Source organism: Nomascus leucogenys, chromosome 6, assembly GCF_006542625.1.
Source record: "Nomascus leucogenys isolate Asia chromosome 6, Asia_NLE_v1, whole genome shotgun sequence".
NCBI classification, from domain to species: domain Eukaryota; kingdom Metazoa; phylum Chordata; class Mammalia; order Primates; family Hylobatidae; genus Nomascus; species Nomascus leucogenys.
This window is the reverse complement of record NC_044386.1, coordinates 62,926,289-62,946,820: the sequence shown is the minus strand read 5'-3', so window position 1 is coordinate 62,946,820 and position 20,532 is coordinate 62,926,289. Positions and strand designations below refer to the sequence as shown.

The following is a 20,532-nucleotide window of genomic DNA, read 5'->3' as shown; positions in this document are numbered from 1 at the left end:
AGTTGACGCATCGTCGTGTATATTGATTTAAAAATTATATGTGTAGGCATATGATATTAGTTACTAATTTTAGCTGAAGATAATTATAATTTCATTTCAGATTTCTGTTATTAAAAAGAAGGTCTGGAATCGGATAGGTTGAGATCAACTCGATACCACGATATTTGCTCAAATTTATTGGAACACACAGAAAAGTCCCAACACAGAGACCTCTTTATTACTATTATTTATTTATTATTTCTACTATTCTTTTAAAAAATTATTATCGTTACACGCAGCAGTTTTAGGCATTATCAAGTGTCCATTGCCTCGGGGCTGGGAACCTTTGCGCCCTTCTTCAGATGTGCTCTTAGGCAGTTACCGGCGAGACCCGGACCGGAACCTTGGCGCGGTGACGCTAGTTTCCGGCGGGATACTTAGAGCGCCGAACAGCTCTGGGCCAAAGGACCATGAGAGGGCCGGAGCTGGGTCCCGAACCAACGATGGAGGGAGACGTGCTGGACACACTGGAGGCGCTGGGGTGAGTGCTTTTGGAGACGCTTTTCCCTGAAAACGCAACCTCTCCTTGGCCCGGCTGCTTAGCCTACTTCCCTTGGGCCTCTGTGGGCCTGGGCGGCCATGTATAGGCCTCTTTCCCTGCCTCGATCCCTCCGGCGCCGACGGAGTTAAGCGGGAGGCGGGAGAGAAATCTATCTGGGGGGTGGAGCAGGGCCGGAGAGCTGGGGTTCGTGGCCCCCTCTTCCAAACTTCTTGCCTCGAAACTCTGTTGCAGGAATCCGCCGGGTGGCGCGGAGCGGCCCTTCTAGCACCAGTTTTCTGGGCGAGCCCGAGCCCGCGGGTGATATTTGTGTTGACGTAGTTGTGGCGCCCGGAGGGAGGTGCTGGAACCTGAGCTGCCGTTGAGGACTGTTGTCTTCTACAATGTACAACTTGTGGCTTACTTGGGGCTCTGAAGCGAATGGCCTTTACTTTGATCGGTGAAAGTGTTGTAGTTTATTGTGAGTTCGTTCTTTCAACCATTTCATCCGTTCGTCAACGTGTATATTAGCTTGTATATTCATTTACACATATTTACGCTTGCAAATTTCCCGTAAGCAAGGGAAAAAGACAGTTTTCAGATTACTCTTGGCTTACATAGTCGCCCAGGCTGCAAGTCTGTTGCCGAGTGGTATTTACAATGCGGGATGGTAAGTGCTGTGAGAACTCAGGGTGCAGGTGGGAGTAATGTTAATACTTAACAAGTGTGGTGGTTCGTAGTCTCCCCCTCAACCTCATCCTGTTTTCTTCCACACAGGTCTTCCCCATCCCAAATTATCATGTCCTGCCCATTCATTTGTGTCTTGAACTCTCCTTCTCCCTCGTTTTATTCCTCCTCCTCCCCAAGTCAGCTCCTGGAAAACTGATGCTTTGCATATTTTATTCACCGACGTTTTCCCAGCAACACGCTAGAACGGAGTCTCTTACAGTAAATAGTGGTTGAATGAATGAGTAAATGAATGAAGAAAAGCTTAGAGAGTCCACGGCAGTAAGCATAGGACCAGATAGTTGAGTCATACAGTGCACATTAAATAAAGAGCTTGGAGCCATCTGCACATTTGTTTGCCCTGCTACCTGCTGCTGTTTCTTGATAGGGGAAGCTGTGCCTTTGCAGTGTTCTTATGAAGCTTGAACCAATCCCACACCCCACTTTATCTTCCCTAAAACTGCATTTGCCCCCCTATCAATTGTTTCTTTAGTTGAACCCTGATAATACCTACTTTGCAGTGACCCAGGGTTACGGAGTCTTGCACTTAGTAGATCGTGAATACATATTTGTCAAACGAAAGAACAGTGCCATTGATTATTTAGGGGGCATTTTTACTTCTGTGAAGTCCCTTGGAAGTTCTCACTTAACTTGGTTAAGAAGGAACTAAAACAAGAACTGAAAACACTTAGTGGAATTATTTAGGCCCCAAACAGTTTGCGCTCCCAGTACTTCAGGTAAGAATATTGGGATCTCATAAATGGTTTATGCAAAAGGAAAAGGCAGTTTTTTTCTTCTTTCTTCATTTCTTGAACTTATTGTTCATATTGTAAGTGTTTTTAGAAAATTTATTTCTATAATCTTGATTTTTATCAAGGAAAATTAGTCAGATTATTCAACATGGAAAGTAAAACAGTTTACACACTCCAAAATTAGTTTTTCCTGGAATAACTATGAGGGCAACATTTTGAAGTTTGAATTCGCTTATGATAATAAGATGTGAAAAAGGTAGTTATTTAACAATATGTGTTGTAATGGAACACTGTGTTTTCAAATATCCCTGTAGATAATGAATAATACATTTTCTGTTGTAAGGTTTTGAGGATATCAGCAAAGGTACTTCAGTTTGTCATGTAAAATAAATTAGTGGGAGTCATTTGAAGGGAAAAATCTATGTGAAAGGACAATTTAGTGATACAGGTGAAAACAGGATAGGCTAGGAGTCAGTCAGTTTTCTCATCTGTGAAAAGAGAGGGCTGGAGCAGATGATTTTAGAAGTCTCTTTCAGTTCTGATAGTCTCTGATTTTGTGGAATAGTAGATCTCAATGCTGGAAGTACACAGAGTCGTGTGGAACTTGTGAAAAACTGTTCCAGTCTGATATATACCATAGACTGACCGAATCATAATCTTCAGAGGTACAGTACAGACCTGCATATTTTTAAAAAGATTCACAGCCTCGGTTGAGAAACACTACTGTGGAGAGAAGTTTCCTTTAAATACTTATTGAACACACTATATATTGGACCTCGTTCTGAGGAGTCAGTGGTGAGCAAAATAGACTTGGTTCCTGCCCCTGTGGAGTTTATAATCTAGTGGAGAAACAGACATGATCATAAAAATAATTATAAACTATAATAAATGTTTCAGGAAAAGAACAGGGTGATATAACAGGAGGATCTAAGAAGTCTTACGGGTTAGTGATAGACTCCTGAGAAAGTGACATTTGAGTTGAAATAGAAAGGGTGAATAGAAGTTAAGTAGTTGAGGTTGGATGGATAAAAAAGGGGGACAAAGATATCCTTACAGTGAGAAGAAAATGTGAAGACTTTGAAATGTGAAGGAGCTTGCTATATTAGAAGAACTGGAAGGAGGCTAATGTGGCTGGAAGGCACAGAGTGAGGGGCAGAGTGGTGGGAAATTGGATTCAAGAGTTAGGTGAAAATCAGGGCATGCAGCCCCTTTTAGGCTGTGTTGTGGATTTTATTCTTGATCATAACAGCAATGGGATGTGATTGAATAATTTTAAATAAAAAAGGAGTGATTAGATGTCTAGTTTGAAAGTTACATCTGTCAGCAAGGTGGAAAATGGATTGGAGAATTTAGTTAATAGTCTGGGAAAGAAATGATGGTTGCTTAGTGGCAGTGGATATGGAAAGAACTACATTACTGAACTTAGTGATTGACTGGATATTAAAATTCAAGGATTCATTTCTCTTTTATTTTTAAAATTTTTTTATGGATACAGGGTCTTGTTATGATACCCGGGCTAGTCTTGAACTCCTGGCCTCAAATGATCTCCTGCCTTGGCTTCCCAAAGTGTTGGGATTACAGGTGTGAGCCACCACGTCCCAAAATATTAATTTCTTCAGTTGGTATTTATTGAGCACCAAAATGAAATGATACACCTTAGAATCTAAATTGGATACAGAAGAATGTGAAGATAGGAGAGAGTTGGTAAATATGCAGAATGCAGAGGGATCAATGAATGGAGGTAATGATGATATCAAAGAATAGTTATAGGTGAGTGGTCAAAGAAGCAAGTGGAAGGATAAATAAGAGGTTGTGGTCAGGGAGCCACATGTTTGGATAAGTGATTTTGGAGATGCAGTGGTTGCAGGTAATGGCAAGGGTGCAAGGGGGGCTGACTGACATGTGCAGGTTGGAATTGAGAGCTCAGGGTGTGAGATAGGGTATACATACAGACTTTAAAGAAACTCAGTGTAATGGCAAGAATAGAGGTGGAGAGGAAAACTGAGCAAAGGGGATGTTGGGGGGTGTCCAAGAGGTAATAGATGAAAACCACAAGTGAATGGGTGGCAAATCTGAGTGGCTTGTGCCTTAAGAAAACAGGAGATATTTATAAGATAATGGGAGAGCAGTGATAATGATGCTATTTTGGTAAGAAAGGAGACCAAAACCCCTACTATCTGACCTTAAGGAATTTGTGAAAATAAAAATAATTAAAGCTAGAGATGGTAGGAATAACAATCTTACTTTTTTTTTTTTTTTTTTAGAAAGAGAATTTTCAAACAGAGTCAAAAGAACAGAAATCAGTAATCTGTTCTCTTCCAGGGTGGGGAGAAAACCTCCTTCCCCATAGGTTCGAGACTATGGCTAGATGGTGAGGAAGGGAGCTCAGTACCCAACCTTGGGGAGACACAGAAAGGGCCCATGCCAGGCACTTAGCTAGAGGCAAGCGTAGCTTTTGGGTCACAAGATCTGATGCCCACTGGGGTACTGGCCTGGAAACAAGTCCTCATCTTCCCACAAATGTCTTATTTTTGTCTGCAGCAGCTGGCTGGAGAAAGATTTTGGAAAGGTGTGTACCTGGAGCACCCAAAGGCATACCCTTCCTTTTTCCTTGGCATAGGCCTTATAACACTGAGGAAAGGCCATGGTTTGGCAATGGAGTCTTCAATAGTCTTCATCCCTGTAGAGTTCAATGGCTTTTAGGGTGACAGGAGAGGAGACGACTTGAAAGACCAAGACTCTTTCAGCTTCTCCCCCACTGAAACGCTATATGCTGGGGCCACAGTTCATGGCAGAACACACACTCACACACACATCTCGGGAACCCAACAACTCAGGAGCAGGTAGCTCTGGGTATTGTTGGTCTGGCATTTGCCTACTTGGCATCTAAGCTGTCCCAAAGCTCTTTACAATCACTTCTCACTATTTCCAGGCCCATGTGGTAAGGTGCTCCAGCTTTCACTCTGTCCGTCAGGTGATCCTAAAGGCACAGTGTAGGAAAGACCCTTACTGGGATGACCACTGCTTGGAAGCAGGGAAGGCTAAGAGGCCCGCACCTAACCAAGGCTGGTATAGACGTCCTCTGCTCTGCTTCTCAAAGACCGGGATCAGTATATGCCATGTCATCAAGCCAGGACTGCAGAGGCATTGCATTCTCTGGGTGGAAGATGTAAGAAGCAGGCAAGTTGTCCAGGATGAGGGTTTTCCTCAGGTTCCTCCCCAGGCGGCTGAGGTTCCTGACTTAGCAGCCCTGGTGGAACCACAGGACTCATGGAATAGGTGAGCCCGGAACACCCCACACCTGCCAGCAGATCCGTCACAGGGTTGGCATACTTGGCCAGGTTGGCAGTGAAGGGAACACATTCAAAGAGTTCTCTCATTCGTCTCTTTCCACGTGAGCCCTTTTGAGCACATAAACCTGCTTGAGTGGTCTCCTCAATCTTTGTAGGCACTGTGAAGCTATCACTGTTGCTGGGCTTAAAGATGCACAAGGGCTTCATCCAGGTCAGTGACCACACAGATCCTCCTTTGATCTTCCTCTGTCACCTTGGAGCAGGCACGTCCCTGGGACCCAATAAAACTGGTACTGGAGACACTGGAGCAGATCCGACTTAGCAGTGGTGTTGGCTTCCTCCTTATATGCATGAGCTCAGTGGAAGAGCTTGACTATCCATGCTGGGTGTGAAAATAGCAGAAAACGGCCTTGAAGATGTTACATCCACGGGGCTTCTTAAGGAGGACCTGGAGACCAGGCCTTGCTTGGTGAGCACCAGGGCGTCTTCCCCTGCGCCTGGGTGATGATGGAACTGTGCTCCATCTAATTGCACAGGTGCGGGCTAGTTGGGTGGAAGAACCAGTGAGCCCACGGTCTGGGCTGGGCTGGGGGGCCTGGGCTCGGGCTTGCTGCAACTCCTGAGACTCCCAACTCCCATAACTGTTTACATACCCCCTCTCCTTTCCTCCCTGGGCTGGGAAGCGAGGTGGCCTGTACCAAGGGTGGGCGCCCGGGAATGGGCCCCCCTGGATACCCTGGCTCCAGTCTCCTAGCAGCAGCTCTGGGCTTCTCAGTTTGGGTCCAAAATGGAGAATCCAGAGTGAAAACAAGAGAGGAATAATCTTTCTGAGAAGAAATGGACAGTATAGCAAAATATCCACCGTGTTGTGGATGAAAGATAGTGGACATTTTTGGGAAGCAGAGAGAGGTGGAGAGTTGGATGAGGGGCAAAGACAATAGATTGGGTAAATGATGGGAAAAGAAAGGGTCTTCTGTTTTATCTCTTGGCTGATGAAAATAGGAAGTAAATTAGTTCCTGGTTGTATTGTTGAGCAGAGTTGCCAGCAGCCCTAATGGACTGAAGATTTGGATCACCCAGCTTGAAGTAGTGTCAGACCAGCAACTATGCTTCCAGGGTATGAGGCTTTGGGGGAGGGCCTAGGCCTAGGGGAGATGTTCCCAGTGTTTGGAATAACAGTAGCACTTTGATGATTAACTAAGAATATATAGAACAAACTAGGAGCATGGTTATTCTCCGTAAACGCAGAATGGCATTGGAAATCAAAGCAAGTATGAAATAAATGTGGTAAACACTAAACAGTTGCTAAATGTAGCATAAATAGACTCTTAAATGCCTGCTCTAATTTCTCATGTACTGCAAGAGGAGAAGGAGTGATGATAAATATTGAGAGTTTTTTTTTTAAATGAAAGTAAAAAAATAAGTACTATGCTGCTTAAGAGAGGTCTGTGGACTAGCGGCATCATCATCACCTGGGGAGTTGAAATGCAGAATCCCAGACATCATTCCAGCTCTACTGAATTAGAATCTTTATTTTAACAAGGCCCTCAGGAGATTCTTATGCACATAAAAGTTTAAGAAGCACTGTTCTAGCCAGAAAAGTGCTTTCATATTCTTATTCAGTTATCTAGCAGAATATATTTAGACACTTCTATTGCATAAGACAATTAGATGCATTTCTGGATGGTGACAGAACAATACGGGCTAAGAGTGTGGGGCTATAGAGGTAGGTTGTGTGGCTCAGTTCCGGGACAGTTGTTAGCTATGATTATGGCCATCCTGGATGAATTATTTACCTTTATCTTCCTGAGCTTCCTCATCTGTAAAATGAAGCTAATAATAGTATCTACCTTATAGGGTATTGTGGCAACTAAATGAGACAATTTATATAAATTGTTTAGCACTGACCCAACACACAGTTAGCACTTTCTAAATGTTAGCCACTATTGTGATTTTGATTGTTACTAGATGTTCAGGTATGTTAAATGCATTTACTTTTTCCTCTTTTTATTTTTACTTCATCTGATGAGCTAAGGCATTAAAGATTACATTTTTTTTCCAAATTCAGAATTTTTTGTGATTTGATCAGTTTTTGTTGGTTTTTATTATTGACATTTCAGTTAAAAAAACTTACACCAATATGAATTAAATTTCTTCAAGAGTTTATGAGTATTGCCTTATTGCAGAAATGAAAGCAAGTAAGAGGATATAAGATGTTTACTATGAAATCTCATTGAGAGGCATTGTAAGACATAGAGGAAGGCTGAGTCTTAGAAGAACCAGCCTTGAGCTGGTGCAGAAATAATGTTCTAGTCTCAGCTCTGCCTTTACTTGGCTGTATCAATTGGACCAGATTATTTCCTTAGTTTCCTTATAGTTGTAGACAGAGGTCTAACAAGACCTATGTTAACGATGGAGCATTTGGGTTAAACATGGATTTAAATCCTAGTGCCATCTTCTGATTCTACAGAATTAGGATAATGCTAACTTAAAGCATTGCTGTAAAGATTAAATGAAATATATATATATATGCCTAGCACTGTGCCTGGCCTGCTACATAAAGGCAGGTTTCCTAATGTCATGAAGTCTTGGTTTCTTTACCTACAAAATGAGGATTTGAAAATACCTGTACTCACCCTTCATCTGATATAACCAGAGAATTCAAAGAAAAAGAAATGCAAGTGGCCTTTAAACATATGCAAAGATGCCCTATGTCTTGCTCGTAAGAGAAACGTAGATAAAACTATACTGAGTTACCAGATGGTCAAAAATCCAAAACTTTGACAACTTTGATGAATTATGAGGGAATGGGTACTCCGATACCTTGATGGTACAACCCCTCTACAGGAGAATTTAATAGTATCTAGCAAAGTTACGTATCTATTTACCCTTTGACCCAACAGTCTCACCTCTAGAAATCTATCCTAGATAAAAACTGACAAAAATTTGCCAAACTATATTAACAAAACACTGGAAACAATCCAAGTGTCCTTTAGTAGATGCTGATTAAATAAAATATGGTGCATCCAGACAGTGGGGTAGTATATATCTGTAAAAGTGGTCGAATACTATGTCTAAATACTGATCTCTACTATATGTAAATGTATGTGTGTGTGAGCATGTATGTGTTTAAAACAAGGACTAGAACAGTACATAGTAGGCTACCTTTTATCTGAAAAAGGAGACAAAAATGCATATATTTATATTGAAAAACATGATGGAAGGACAACCCCAAACTAATAAATATGGTCACTTGTAGGGGAGGGAGGGAACAGACTAGAGGATACAAGATTAAAATTGCAAACTAGATTTTTCTGATGTACTTTGTTTTTTAAGTTAGACTTTGAAACTGCATTAATGTTTTACATAATTATAAGACAAAAATGAAATAAAAAGAAACAAATCCCTACAAATGAAAGCTGAACAAAACAAATGTCTGTTGATACATTGAGTAGGTGGTTTAATCACATGGGAATTGTTTTTCTGTATATCCTTACAGGAATACATTGTAAATATAAAAAAATTAAACTGTAATTTTATTGTTAGTAGTAATGCTGGGTTTCCTATTCTGAAGCCATATGTAATTTATACCTATTTTAATATATATTAGGAATTTGTAAATGTTATTAAAACAAGAATTGTCATTGTAAGAGAAGATAAAAATGTAAAACAAAATAAGTAAAACCCCTGCAATTCTAAATTCCATTTGGAAATAGCAATATGAAACTGATATAGTTTCTCTGAAAAAGGCATAGAAACAGTGACCAACCTTTGGTAGCAGATTATGTACTTTAAATACCATTAAAAGAATTGGGGCTCCTTGGAGAAATGCCTGATTCCAAGTCTAAGGCAGGAAGATGTTGTTGTAGAAAGCAAGGAAAGTATTCAGAGTACGGGGGACAAGACAAAGGGCTCCATTGGCTTACCTGAATGGACTACTACAAACCAGAGATAGAAGAATTTGAGTATCAAAGAATAACTGTGATGGATTAAAACACATCAAATATCTTATCTATGACTTTATAATGTTAACAAAAGTTCAGTTGCAAAAAGAACAATAAAAGTAGAAAACTGATCATCTAATTCAGTTAAGATAGTATATAAAGTGTTTTGAAAATTTAAGATTCTTGTGGAATACAATTTGCAGCAATGTTTAAAAGTATAAAATTATAAATAAATGAGGCCAGGCATGGTGGCTCACATCTGTAATCCCAGTACTTTGAGAGGCCGAGGTGGGTGGATTGCTTGAGCTCAGGAGACCAGCCTGGCCAACATGGCTAAACCCCCTTTCTACTAAAAATACAAACATTAGCTGGGTGTGGTGGCGAGCACCTGTAATCCTAGCTACTCTGGTGGCTGAGGCATGAGAATCGCTTGAACCCAGGAGGCAGAGGTTGCAGTGAGCCAAGATTGTGTCACTATACTCCTACCAGGGTGACAGAGTGAGACCCTGCCTCAAAAATAAAATATAAAATAAAATAAAAAATGAAATAAAATAAAATAAAGGTTTAGACTAAAATGATCTAATAGATTCTTTTCAACTTTAGCTTTTTTAAATTTGTAATTTGTGTCTGTGCTTTTTTCACCATATTTTTATTGTAATTAATATAAGGCTATTAGACTTTATGCTGTATTTGACTTTGTGATATCTGTGGTATTTATCTTAAAATTGGTAGATAATTTTACTGTATAATATTAAAACATAGGAAAAAAGCCTAATGTTAATTATATAGAGCAGGAATCAGCAAACCATTTCTTTAGAAGGCCATGTAGTCATCATTTTCGGTTACAGATACTTAGCTCTTCCATTGTAGTGTGGTAATGGCCATAGCCAATTTGTAGATTAATACATTTAATGGCTGTGTTCCAATAACATTTTATTTACAAAAACAAGCAGCAGACCTTGACACAGAGTGTTGGAGGTTTTTTAGTTTGATTGGCTTATTTAGTTTTTAACTTGTATTTCTTCCTTTCTAGGTATAAAGGACCACTGTTAGAAGAGCAAGCCCTTACGAAGGCGGCAGAGGGTGGATTATCTTCACCTGAGTTTTCAGAGCTGTGTATTTGGTTAGGCTCTCAAATAAAATCATTATGCAACTTGGAAGAAAGTATCACGTCTGCTGGTATTGCCATTATGTTTTATTTACTTTTCTGTTTAATAATAAACTAAACTGATAACTTATGGTTTATAGTTTTATCAGTAATGTGCCCACTGTACAAAGGAAAATCACATATTCCAAAGAATTTCAGTATGTGGTAGTAAACATTTTTGGATTAAATTTTATATTAATCCAGAAGTGATATTTAAATTTGCTATAAAACTATAAGCAATTACTATTTATCTGCTATTTTTTTCTCTTCCTGACAGCTCTGATATCTGCTGTCTTAAACCTTAGTATTGTTTTTTGGAAAAAGTAGGGTCTGAATTTGATTATTTAAAAGTTTAATTTTTGAATGGTGCTCATGTTGAATTAAGGCTTAAAATATTATATATATAATTCCTAATTTGTGTTCTGAAGCTTGTAGCTCAGGGTATGGATTCACATAGGAATACTTCTGTTAAAAACTTCTGTACTAGCTCATAAAGCTTCTTTAGTTCATTACCATCTTAGTAACTGGAGTCCTGTGGGTCTTTGGTAGAATTTTGGATATTAATAGTATAATAAAAAGAAAAATTAAAAATTGTGCATTCACAAAAGTAGCTTTTTGTTTGAAAGGTATCCTTTTTTTCTTAAGAGATGGGGTCTTGTTATGTTGCACAGACTGGACTTGAACTCCTGGGCTCAAGCAATCCTCTCACCCCACCCTCCTGAGTAGTTGAAACTGCAGGTGTGGGCTACCGCACCCAGCCAGATCTAACAGTTCACTTGACGCAAAGTAAAATAATTTGAATTCTAAACATATAACACGACTGCCTACATAATTACATTATGAAATAAAGATAAGCACTGAGGGTTAATTAGATGGTTGCATTTATTTTCTGAATATATAGAAATACAGTAGAAATGGATCATTTGCTCTGAAGTGAATTAATAATTATAGCCATAATAATGCTTTTACTATTTCAGTTGTTAACATAAGCTTCGTGATCACACATTTAAGGATTTAATGTGAAAATTTAGAATTGAATGTAAAATTAAACGAGTAGATTTTATAGTATTGGATTATATGGTAAATGCTCAGTAAATGTTTTATGATTTTTCTTTTTTAAAGGAAGAGATGATCTAGAGAGCTTCCAGCTTGAGATAAGTGGCTTTTTAAAAGAAATGGCATGTCCGTATTCTGTACTCATATCAGGAGATATTAAAGATCGTTTAAAAAAGAAGGAGGACTGTTTGAAACTTCTATGTAAGTTATCTTGAACATTTAAATGCATGTGTTTGACATGGTTTTTATTATTTTCAAGTCAAGATTTGTTAATTAATGAAGCATTAGACATTTTTTATATTAAAAAGCTTTTAATATTTTACTTAAAATACAAAGCTGTATCAGAAATGTTTGTATAATATAGTATAAATTTTACCAGTATACCTTCTAACACTTGTGATTTATTTGGCCAATATAGAATGTCCTGTGTTTGTGATTTATATAATACTTTAGTAATTTTTTCTTTATCTCATTCTATCTGTTATTGTTCGTGACTATATAGCTAAAATTGATGATCTCCAAAGTCCTATTTAATCTTAAAACTCTCTGAAACTAGGCACTGGATGATAATTTGTTAAAAAAATAATTGTTGATCACTTACTCTTACACCAAGAACTGCTCTGGATACTAGGGATAAATGAGGGTTGCTTTTTTTAAAAAAATATAAAATTTGTGCCTTTAGGACACTTTAAATGTGGCCAGTTTCATCAGGGAGGGATTTGGAATATAGGTCATACTGTATTCAAACAATTACTATAAATAGTAGGTCCATGTTTGTGTTGCGTTCCTTTCATCATTTTTTTACTTTAGGTTAATTTTATAATGTTTTTAAAGTTCTACAAACAATGAGTATTTGAAATAATTGTTCTAATACCTTTTATTATTGAAGATTTCTATTTCAGATTATACCATTTATAAAAAGATTACATGTGACATATTCCTCCTAGGCGCTAGTGTTTTAATAAAGTTTGTTTCATTAGAGATGAAGTGTGTGTGTGTGTGTGTGTGTGTGTGTGTGTGTGTGTTTAGTGGTGACAAAAGTATTGGCATTGAAATTACCTTGTGTGTGTTGAGTGGGGATAAAAATTATATGCCCTCTCTCTCCATCCCAATACACCATTCTCCATCTTCCTCCCATTTGGTGCGAGTCACTGATTTAATGAACCACTGGTAATGGGAGATCACAGTAACTCTTAGGTATATTGGGACAGAAAGGAACCTAAGCAGCACCGACTAGAGGAACTGGCATATCCTTAATATCAGTCAATGAGAATTATGTAATCCATCATGGTTCCCTTTTTCCTTAGCTGCTAAGAAGCTTAGCAATTATAGTGATACAGGTTTCTGGTACAAGTAGGAATAAAGGAGAAATGTAACAGAAATATATAGTTTTTTCTGATTATAAAAATAACATGCTCAGGAGGGCGGTGATGAGGAGTTAGTGTTTAATAGGTACAGAGTTTCTGTGAGGAAGACGAAAAAGTTCTGAAGATGGATGGTGACGTCATAGAACTGCGTACTTAAAAATGATTAAAATGGTAAATTTTATATGTGCAAAAATTACATGCTTATCATAGAAATCTTAGAAAATACATAAAACATAAAGAAGAAAAGCATTTATAATCTCACTCCCCAGAGAATATTGTGTCTTTGTTTTCTGTGTACATACACACACACTGTCACACTCACACTCACTCTTAGATTAAGATCCTATTTCAGATCCTTCTCCTCCTCCTCTTCATTTCATGTATCGTTTTTCTCTTTATTTCCCTATCACTTTTTTTTTTGAAAAACTAAATTGGCTCTGCTATTGACATAACGTTATGTGTAATAGATTTCAAATTTGGAGGTATTTGGATTTTTTTCTATTTTAAAATGATTTCCTTGTTTATATTTTGGCTTACTTAGACAAAGATTATGAACATTTAAAATAGTCTCTGGTCTAGATGTATATTGCCATATTTTGCTCCAGAAAGGTAATACCAATTCACAGTCTTACCAGCATCTAGTCTTTCTTCAGTTTGACTGTTTTAGTCATATTGATATAATAAGCTTCTTCATGTTCTTTTTGAAAGTGTTTGCAACATGTATAAAATTAAAAGGGCCAAATCCTGTACTATGTAAAGAGCTTTTATAAATCAACAGGAAAAAGATAAAAATTCACTGGGAAAATGTGTAAAATACATAAGACATGAACATGCATTCTACAGAAAAATTATTTTAACTGCTTCTAAGCATGACAAGATGCACAATATCACTTATGACAGGATACCATTTTTCACTCAAAAAATTATAATAGAAGTTTGGGGGAGTAAGCCTTTTCATGTACTACAGACATTAGACTGTGGTGGGAGAATAACTTGTACAGCCTCTTAGGAGGACACATTTTCAATGTCACATTAAAATTCACTTGGCTTTTGGACTTGGCAATTCTTTTGACTTGGCAATTCTTTGAATGTATATCTATTTCCCCAAGTGTACAAAGATAAATGAAAACCATGTTCATTATGACATTGTAGTAGCAAAAAGACCAGAAACCTGAGTGTCCATAAATATAGATAAATAGAAATGGTACATTAATGCAGTGATGTCACTAGATAGGTAATAGGAAGAATGCAGATAAATCAAATGTGCTGATGTGGAATGATCTCTAAGATATGTTGGTAAATACAAAATAAATATACAGAACATGTATAGCATGTTCTTGTTTGTATAAAAGAAACAAAAGCACACAGATGGCTACTAGGTATCTTGAATACATACACACACACATGCCTAAAAGGATACCCAAGAAATTAATGGTGATTGCCTCTGAGAAGGGGGAATTTAAGGATCTGCAAAAGGAAGAAGGCTTAATTTTCCCTGTACTGCTTACTATCTGCTTGGATTAGCATCGTAAATGCTAAACTCTTGTTTGTACTATACATAGAGAAAGCATGTTTCCATAGAGCAAAGGTAGACTTCAGCCAAGGTTCTGTCTAAAATATAAATTTTTGAAAAACTGGTAATCTGTTTTAATCAAGTTTTTATTATGAGATGGGGTCTCACTGTGTCACCCAGGCTGGAGTGTGATGGTGCGATTGTAGCTCACTGGCCCCCCTCAAACTCTGGAGCGCAAGAGATCCTCTCACCTCAGCCTGCATAACTGGGACTACAGGCGTACACCACCACGCCTAGCTAATTTTTAAAAAATATTTTGTAGGCCGGGCGCAGTGGCTCACGCTTGTAATCCCAGCACTTTGGGAGGCCGAGGCGGGCCGATCACGAGGTCAGGAGATCGAGACCACGGTGAAACCCCTTCTCTGCTAAAAATACAAAAAAAAAATTAGCCGGGCGTGGTGGCGGGTGCCTGTAGTCCCAGCTACTCGGAGAGGCTGAGGCAGGAGAATGGCGTGAACCCAGGAGGCGGAGCTTGCAGTGAGCCGAGATTGCGCCACTGCACTCCAGCCTGGGTGACAGAGCGAGACTCTGTCTCAAAAAAAAAAAAAATTTTGTAAAGGTGGGTCCGTGTTACCCAGGTAGGTCTTAAACTCCTGGGCCCAAGCTGTCCTCCTACCTTAGCCTCCCAAAATACTGGGATTACAGGCCTGAGCCACCATACCTGGTCTTAATGAAGTTTTTAAGTCAGAAGGACCTTACTATAATCCTCATAAGGAAAGTTTAATATTGGTCTTAAAGTTTAATAATTGATCTTAATATTTTGGTACTTGACTCTTAAACTGTCATGTGTAGACTGCATGGAAAAGTCTTTAAACCAGTGACTCTCAATCTTGCCTGACCTTGGCAATCACACTGGGTCTAAAACAAACCACACACAGATGCCCAACTCCTACTTCTAGATCTACTGTTCAGAATCTCAGAGGATGGGACCCTGGCACCTGTACTTTTAAATTGTTTTTCAGATGTATTTTTGCTCAGCTGAAGTTAAAACTGCTATATTAAACTGTGGCGTTTGTGTCTAATTTTAACTAAACAAATAAAAACAAAGTATTTATTTATTTATTTTTTGAGACGGAATCTTGCTTTGTCACCCAGGCTGGAGTGCAATGGCGTGATCTCGATTCAGTGCAACCTTCGCCTCTGGGTTCAAGCAATTCTCCTGCCTCAGCCTCCCTAGTAGCTGGGACTACAGGCGCGTGCTGCCATGCCTGGCTAATTTTTGTACTTTTAGTAGAGTCGGGGTTTCACCATGTTGGCCTAACCTCAGGTGATCTGCCTGCTTCAGCTTCCCAAAGTGCTGGGGTTATAGGCGTGAGCCACCACGCCCAGCCAAAAACAAAGTCTTACCTACTGTAGTGAAGAGTCTCTTTAAAACAAGACTATAACCATTTAACATTTTTGAGTAATTTTCTTAAATATGGCTATTGAAAGGATTAGATGAAACGGTGAAAGTAAAGGGACTTGTAAACAGTTTGGGGTGGTTTATCCTGACTCGAATTGCTCTATGTGCTTATAGATCAGTTAGAACTATATGTTCTTCCCTGACCTGCATGCTCTGTACATATAAGACAGAATAATTTATCAGAGTCTTACACATTCTTATCTATTCTTAAATTGTTGATTTGGTGGTGGGTCTCAACTACTGGATTTTATACTCTTTGAGGGTAGGCATCATGTCTTCCTTGACTTGGCATCCCCATTGTTCACACCGTTCCTGGCTCAGAACAGGTCCTTGGTAAACATGTACTTTTTGAAATAGCAATCTACATCATTTAATATGTTAATTAAAATCGAACTGAAACCAGCTAGTGTGAAATCAAAGAGAATAAAATAAACCATTTCTCTTTTTCCTGGTAGTATTAAATAAATTCATTTTAGTTTTTTGCTTGTAGTGCCCTTTTTTTTTGTACCCATTCATCTGTTTCAAACTAAGTCTTAGGTTAAACCTCTCTGGGTAAAGTAGATGAAAGTTACGCTGCTGTTTTGTGGGGGCCTGTATCTTTGCCTGCTTAACTCCAGTAGGAGCTGCTAGGGCTCCTCCGGTGTGAAAAGAACCAACCATTTAAAGTACAGTGTAAATGCGTTTAATAGAGTGTCTATTTTATATAACTTTAGTTAGTTGTTTTTTCTCATTTCATTAAAAAAAATGTAATACTTGCTATGGACTAGGGAATCACTTCATTTATAAGTGTACAGTGTTCTACAACTGTTGGTGTTGTTCTTTGGGTCTTTGTAAGTTGGCATTATTGGTATTAATTGATACTTGTTTTAAGTGAATAAATAATTTCAGTGAAATATTTTAAGAAATTCTTATACTTGTATTAACATTATTTATTTTCTCTTTATTGTAGTATTTTTAAGTACAGAACTTCAAGCTTCACAGATATTACAGAACAAGAAACATAAAAATTCTCAATTAGATAAAAATAGTGAAATTTATCAGGAAGTTCAAGCTATGTTTGATACACTTGGTATACCCAAGTCAACAACTTCTGACATTCCGCATATGCTAAACCAAGTGGAATCAAAGGTATTATCTTTGTTTTATTTTCCCGAAAATTCAACTGAATGCTAACATGTAAGTGCTATATTAAAAATGAAATTATTCCCTATAATTATGAGGTATACATTTTATTTCAAGAGTTTATCTTCATATAAACCCAGTTTTGGATTCAGACTTAACAGGCATGTGACCTAATCTGTCAATAGCTAATATTCAGGAATCAAATCTTAATGAGTTACTGGCCTTCAGCTATGCCAGAGTTTACCGTGATAGAAATCACTTAGCAAATTTAAGGATCACTTTCTTAACCAGGGTTGTAATGTAGTATAAGAAAGAAAGAAAGAAGTAGAAGTAGAGTTATCCTACAAAGTCAAAGGAAACTAAACTTTTTAAAAAGTGGATGTTAATAGAATTGCAGAGTGGTTTCTTTGGCAGTGAGCATGCACAGTTTTTGGTGGATAAATGTTTAGTAAGAGTAAGTGCATTATATAATGAATGGAAGAATGTATTAATTAGTACCCTGATGGGGGTAGTTAAAAACAACTACAAACTATGTACCTTATGTACTTTGGCATTTTTTTTTTTTGCAGTTACTAAACAACTCTTGTTCCCTGTCAAGCCATATATTAGAGAGGATGCTACTCTCACAGACCAAATTCTGGCCTAGTTCCTGGGTTTCATTTGTTAAATATGCAGTCCTCTAGGGGAAGAATACAGGATTCATTTTAAAGGAAAATAAAATTCTTGCCTAACCTTCAAGAATAAGTACATAACTCCATTTTTAGACACAGTGCCTTAAATCCTTGTTCAGTAAAGATCTCTTTTGCGTTAATAATATAGGAACTGAAAAATAAGGTTTGTCTTAATGTAAGAGAATTATAGTATCATTAAGATAAAAACAGAATATTAAAAAAAAATTTTTTGGTAGAACTTGCAAACCAGAGAGTAAGTCTGTGAATCTCAGCTCAAAAACATTCTTATGGAGTTAACAAGTTACTCTTCAGAATTTTTTTCTGTTTTCCTCTGGATGAAGACTGATCTGGGGTTGGCTAAATTTTCTGGGACTATTTCAAATTGAGACAGATTTCTGAGCTCATTATAATTTTCTAGTGCTTCTCAAAGAGGCTATTCCGTTTTATGGTTTTTATTTAGTATTAACAACATTCTCAATTACCTCTTTGCCCTACTTGAAGTAGTCTGTAATGCCTAGGTTCAAATACTGGCATACTAATTATAAGGTAGTTGTTACTATGGCCATCTTGGCTAAATATTTACTTAAAAGGTCTTCCTACTCTATTCAATTTTTAACCAAAAGTAAAAATTTTCATGTTTTCTTTCTTCTGCATGTGATGTGTCCAGAAGACACTTTGTTACCATTGGGGAAGGAAAGTATTATTTTCTAACTTCAAGTTGTTCAAATGTGTATTTATAGTGGTATAATTACAACAAATATATAGTGGTGGTATAATAACAGCAAATATATAGCATTCACTGTTCTAAATGTTTACGTGTAATAACTCACTTAATTCTCACATCACCCATGTGAGGTGGTTCTAAATGTTTACATGTAATAACTCAATTCTCACATCACCCATGGTTATGGGTAATACATCACCCCTCTGTTGTATTACCTAGACAACCGTGTGAGGAAACTTAAGTACTGAAAGATTTAATAAGTTAAACAAGCAAATTTCTAAATGGTGGTAGACCTGAGGTTTAAACCCAGGTAGTCAACCTCCAGAGCCTGTGCCCTTAACTTACTCTATAACAAGTGATTTTCAGATTTATTAAAACTATTACGTAATACTGGAATCCTAGGAATGGAGCTGAATGTGATTACACGTAACAAACTACAAGTATACATTGAGAATTCCTTTGGAGTGAGGAGTTACAACTCATACTTTTTACAATGTATGAAAAAAACATAAAATTGGAGATATTTACAACAGTTGGAGAATCTACAGAAATGGTCCATTTTAAGAAAATAAATTAATAATTTCTTTAAAATATGTACAAATTGTATCAGTAGAGAAATTTTATCCTTGTAGATGTAGATTTGCTGTGAAGCTACTAAAGCTGAAGTTTTGGGGTCTCTTACTTGCACAGGTTCTTTCTAAGCTAATTTTTTTAAAACACCATTTTGGAAATGTAATCATGCCATAAAGTTTGCCCATTTTAAGTATATATATATAGTTCAGTGAATTTTAGTATATTTACAGAGTTAAACAACCATCACCAAACTCTTGAATTTAGAGCTTCTCCATCACCCTCAGAAGAAACCTCAACTGTGCCCATTTACAGTTACTCCACATTACAACCCCAGCTTCCAAGCTAATTTTGAATTCTTTCCTTAAAGAGTGCCCCCAACATTAAATAAGCTTCATGCTTCTCAAAATCTGAACTGCCCTTGGTTATTTCCTTTGGTTACCTTGTAAAAAAAAAACTGTAAATATTTCATTTGGTTTTGTAAATATTTTATTTAGCTAATGATGGATTCTCCAGTCAGGAAGATAAATTAATCGTTTAGTTAGGAGGATAAATTACTGAATGACCCTGATATTGCTAAAGGAAAAGTAAATGCCTAATATCTTGCTTGTCAAAATACAAATGTTTCAAGTAATTTAAATTAGGGGCTTTACACAAGTAATGAAAATATGTATGTGATGACTGTAATTGAGAGAGATGGCTTGCTCCCTTAATGTTGTCTTGCTGAACAATGAAACGAGAATACTTACAACTGGAATGTGTACGTAGCATTTATTTGAGAAAAATCAATGTGCTGGTTAAGGGTTTTAGTATCCCTTTTGAAAATTTACTAGGAAGTAAGAAAGTGCTATCTTAAGTAGGAACTCCAAAGTTATTTCATTAAGACACAGATTTCTCATAGTAGAACCTAGGTACTTCTTTAGCTGTCTGTGTATGTTCATTCTTATGCTGGGAAAGAATGTGCTCTATAGCTTGAATGAATATAATGTGCTTTTTTGAAAAAGATACTCTGTATTGTAGTGGTATTCTGGTGTGTGATGGTATATTTTAATTATGTCACTTTAATATTTTATTCTGTAGTGTTTAGAGCGATACTTTAAAAAAGCATAAGATTGTTTTAAATTAGGAATATACATTTTTCACAATCTTTTATATTTACTTTTAGGTGAAAGATATTCTCTCAAAGGTCCAGAAAAATCATGTGGGAAAACCACTGCTGAAAATTGATTTAAATTCAGAACAGGCGGTAAATCCCCCTTTTTGTAATTAGTTTTATGTAATTAAATTAGTGAATATGACTTAATTTTATAAATGAACATCTATTTTGCAATATGTAGCATGCGTATATTATTTTGTAGAATTAAAATTGATTGATATTCTGGAGTAATATGTCCTAACATTTCTTTAGTTAAATTATTAATTAATTTTTAAAAATACCTGGCTGAGGATATTGATAGTGCTCAATGTGCTAGCACAGTTGTGATTTGAAAAGAACAGAGGCTCAAAGCCAGCAAGATGAGTTATTGGTATTTTCTTTCCTTATTGGTCCAGACTGCTTAGCAGTAAATGTTTTACTTAAATTAACAAATTTGATTATAGATAAAGTATACTCTGCCAACGGGTGGAGTTTAATTTGTATGTTTAATGTCTTCTGGATATCATAAATGT

At 37.2% G+C, this 20,532-nt stretch overlaps 1 protein-coding gene across 1 annotated transcript in view; it reads left to right on the top strand.

The window, feature by feature from the left end:
- The first annotated feature begins 420 nt into the window (after positions 1-420).
- The window catches only part of FAM98B (family with sequence similarity 98 member B), a 32,858-nt gene continuing 12,746 nt past the window's right edge, over positions 421-20,532 (top strand). Inside the window, 5 exon segments of the mRNA XM_003272818.4 lie at positions 421-520; positions 10,266-10,411; positions 11,502-11,636; positions 16,727-16,905; positions 20,030-20,110. Coding sequence (XP_003272866.2) covers positions 450-520; positions 10,266-10,411; positions 11,502-11,636; positions 16,727-16,905; positions 20,030-20,110 — 612 coding nt within the window. The 5' untranslated portion in view covers positions 421-449.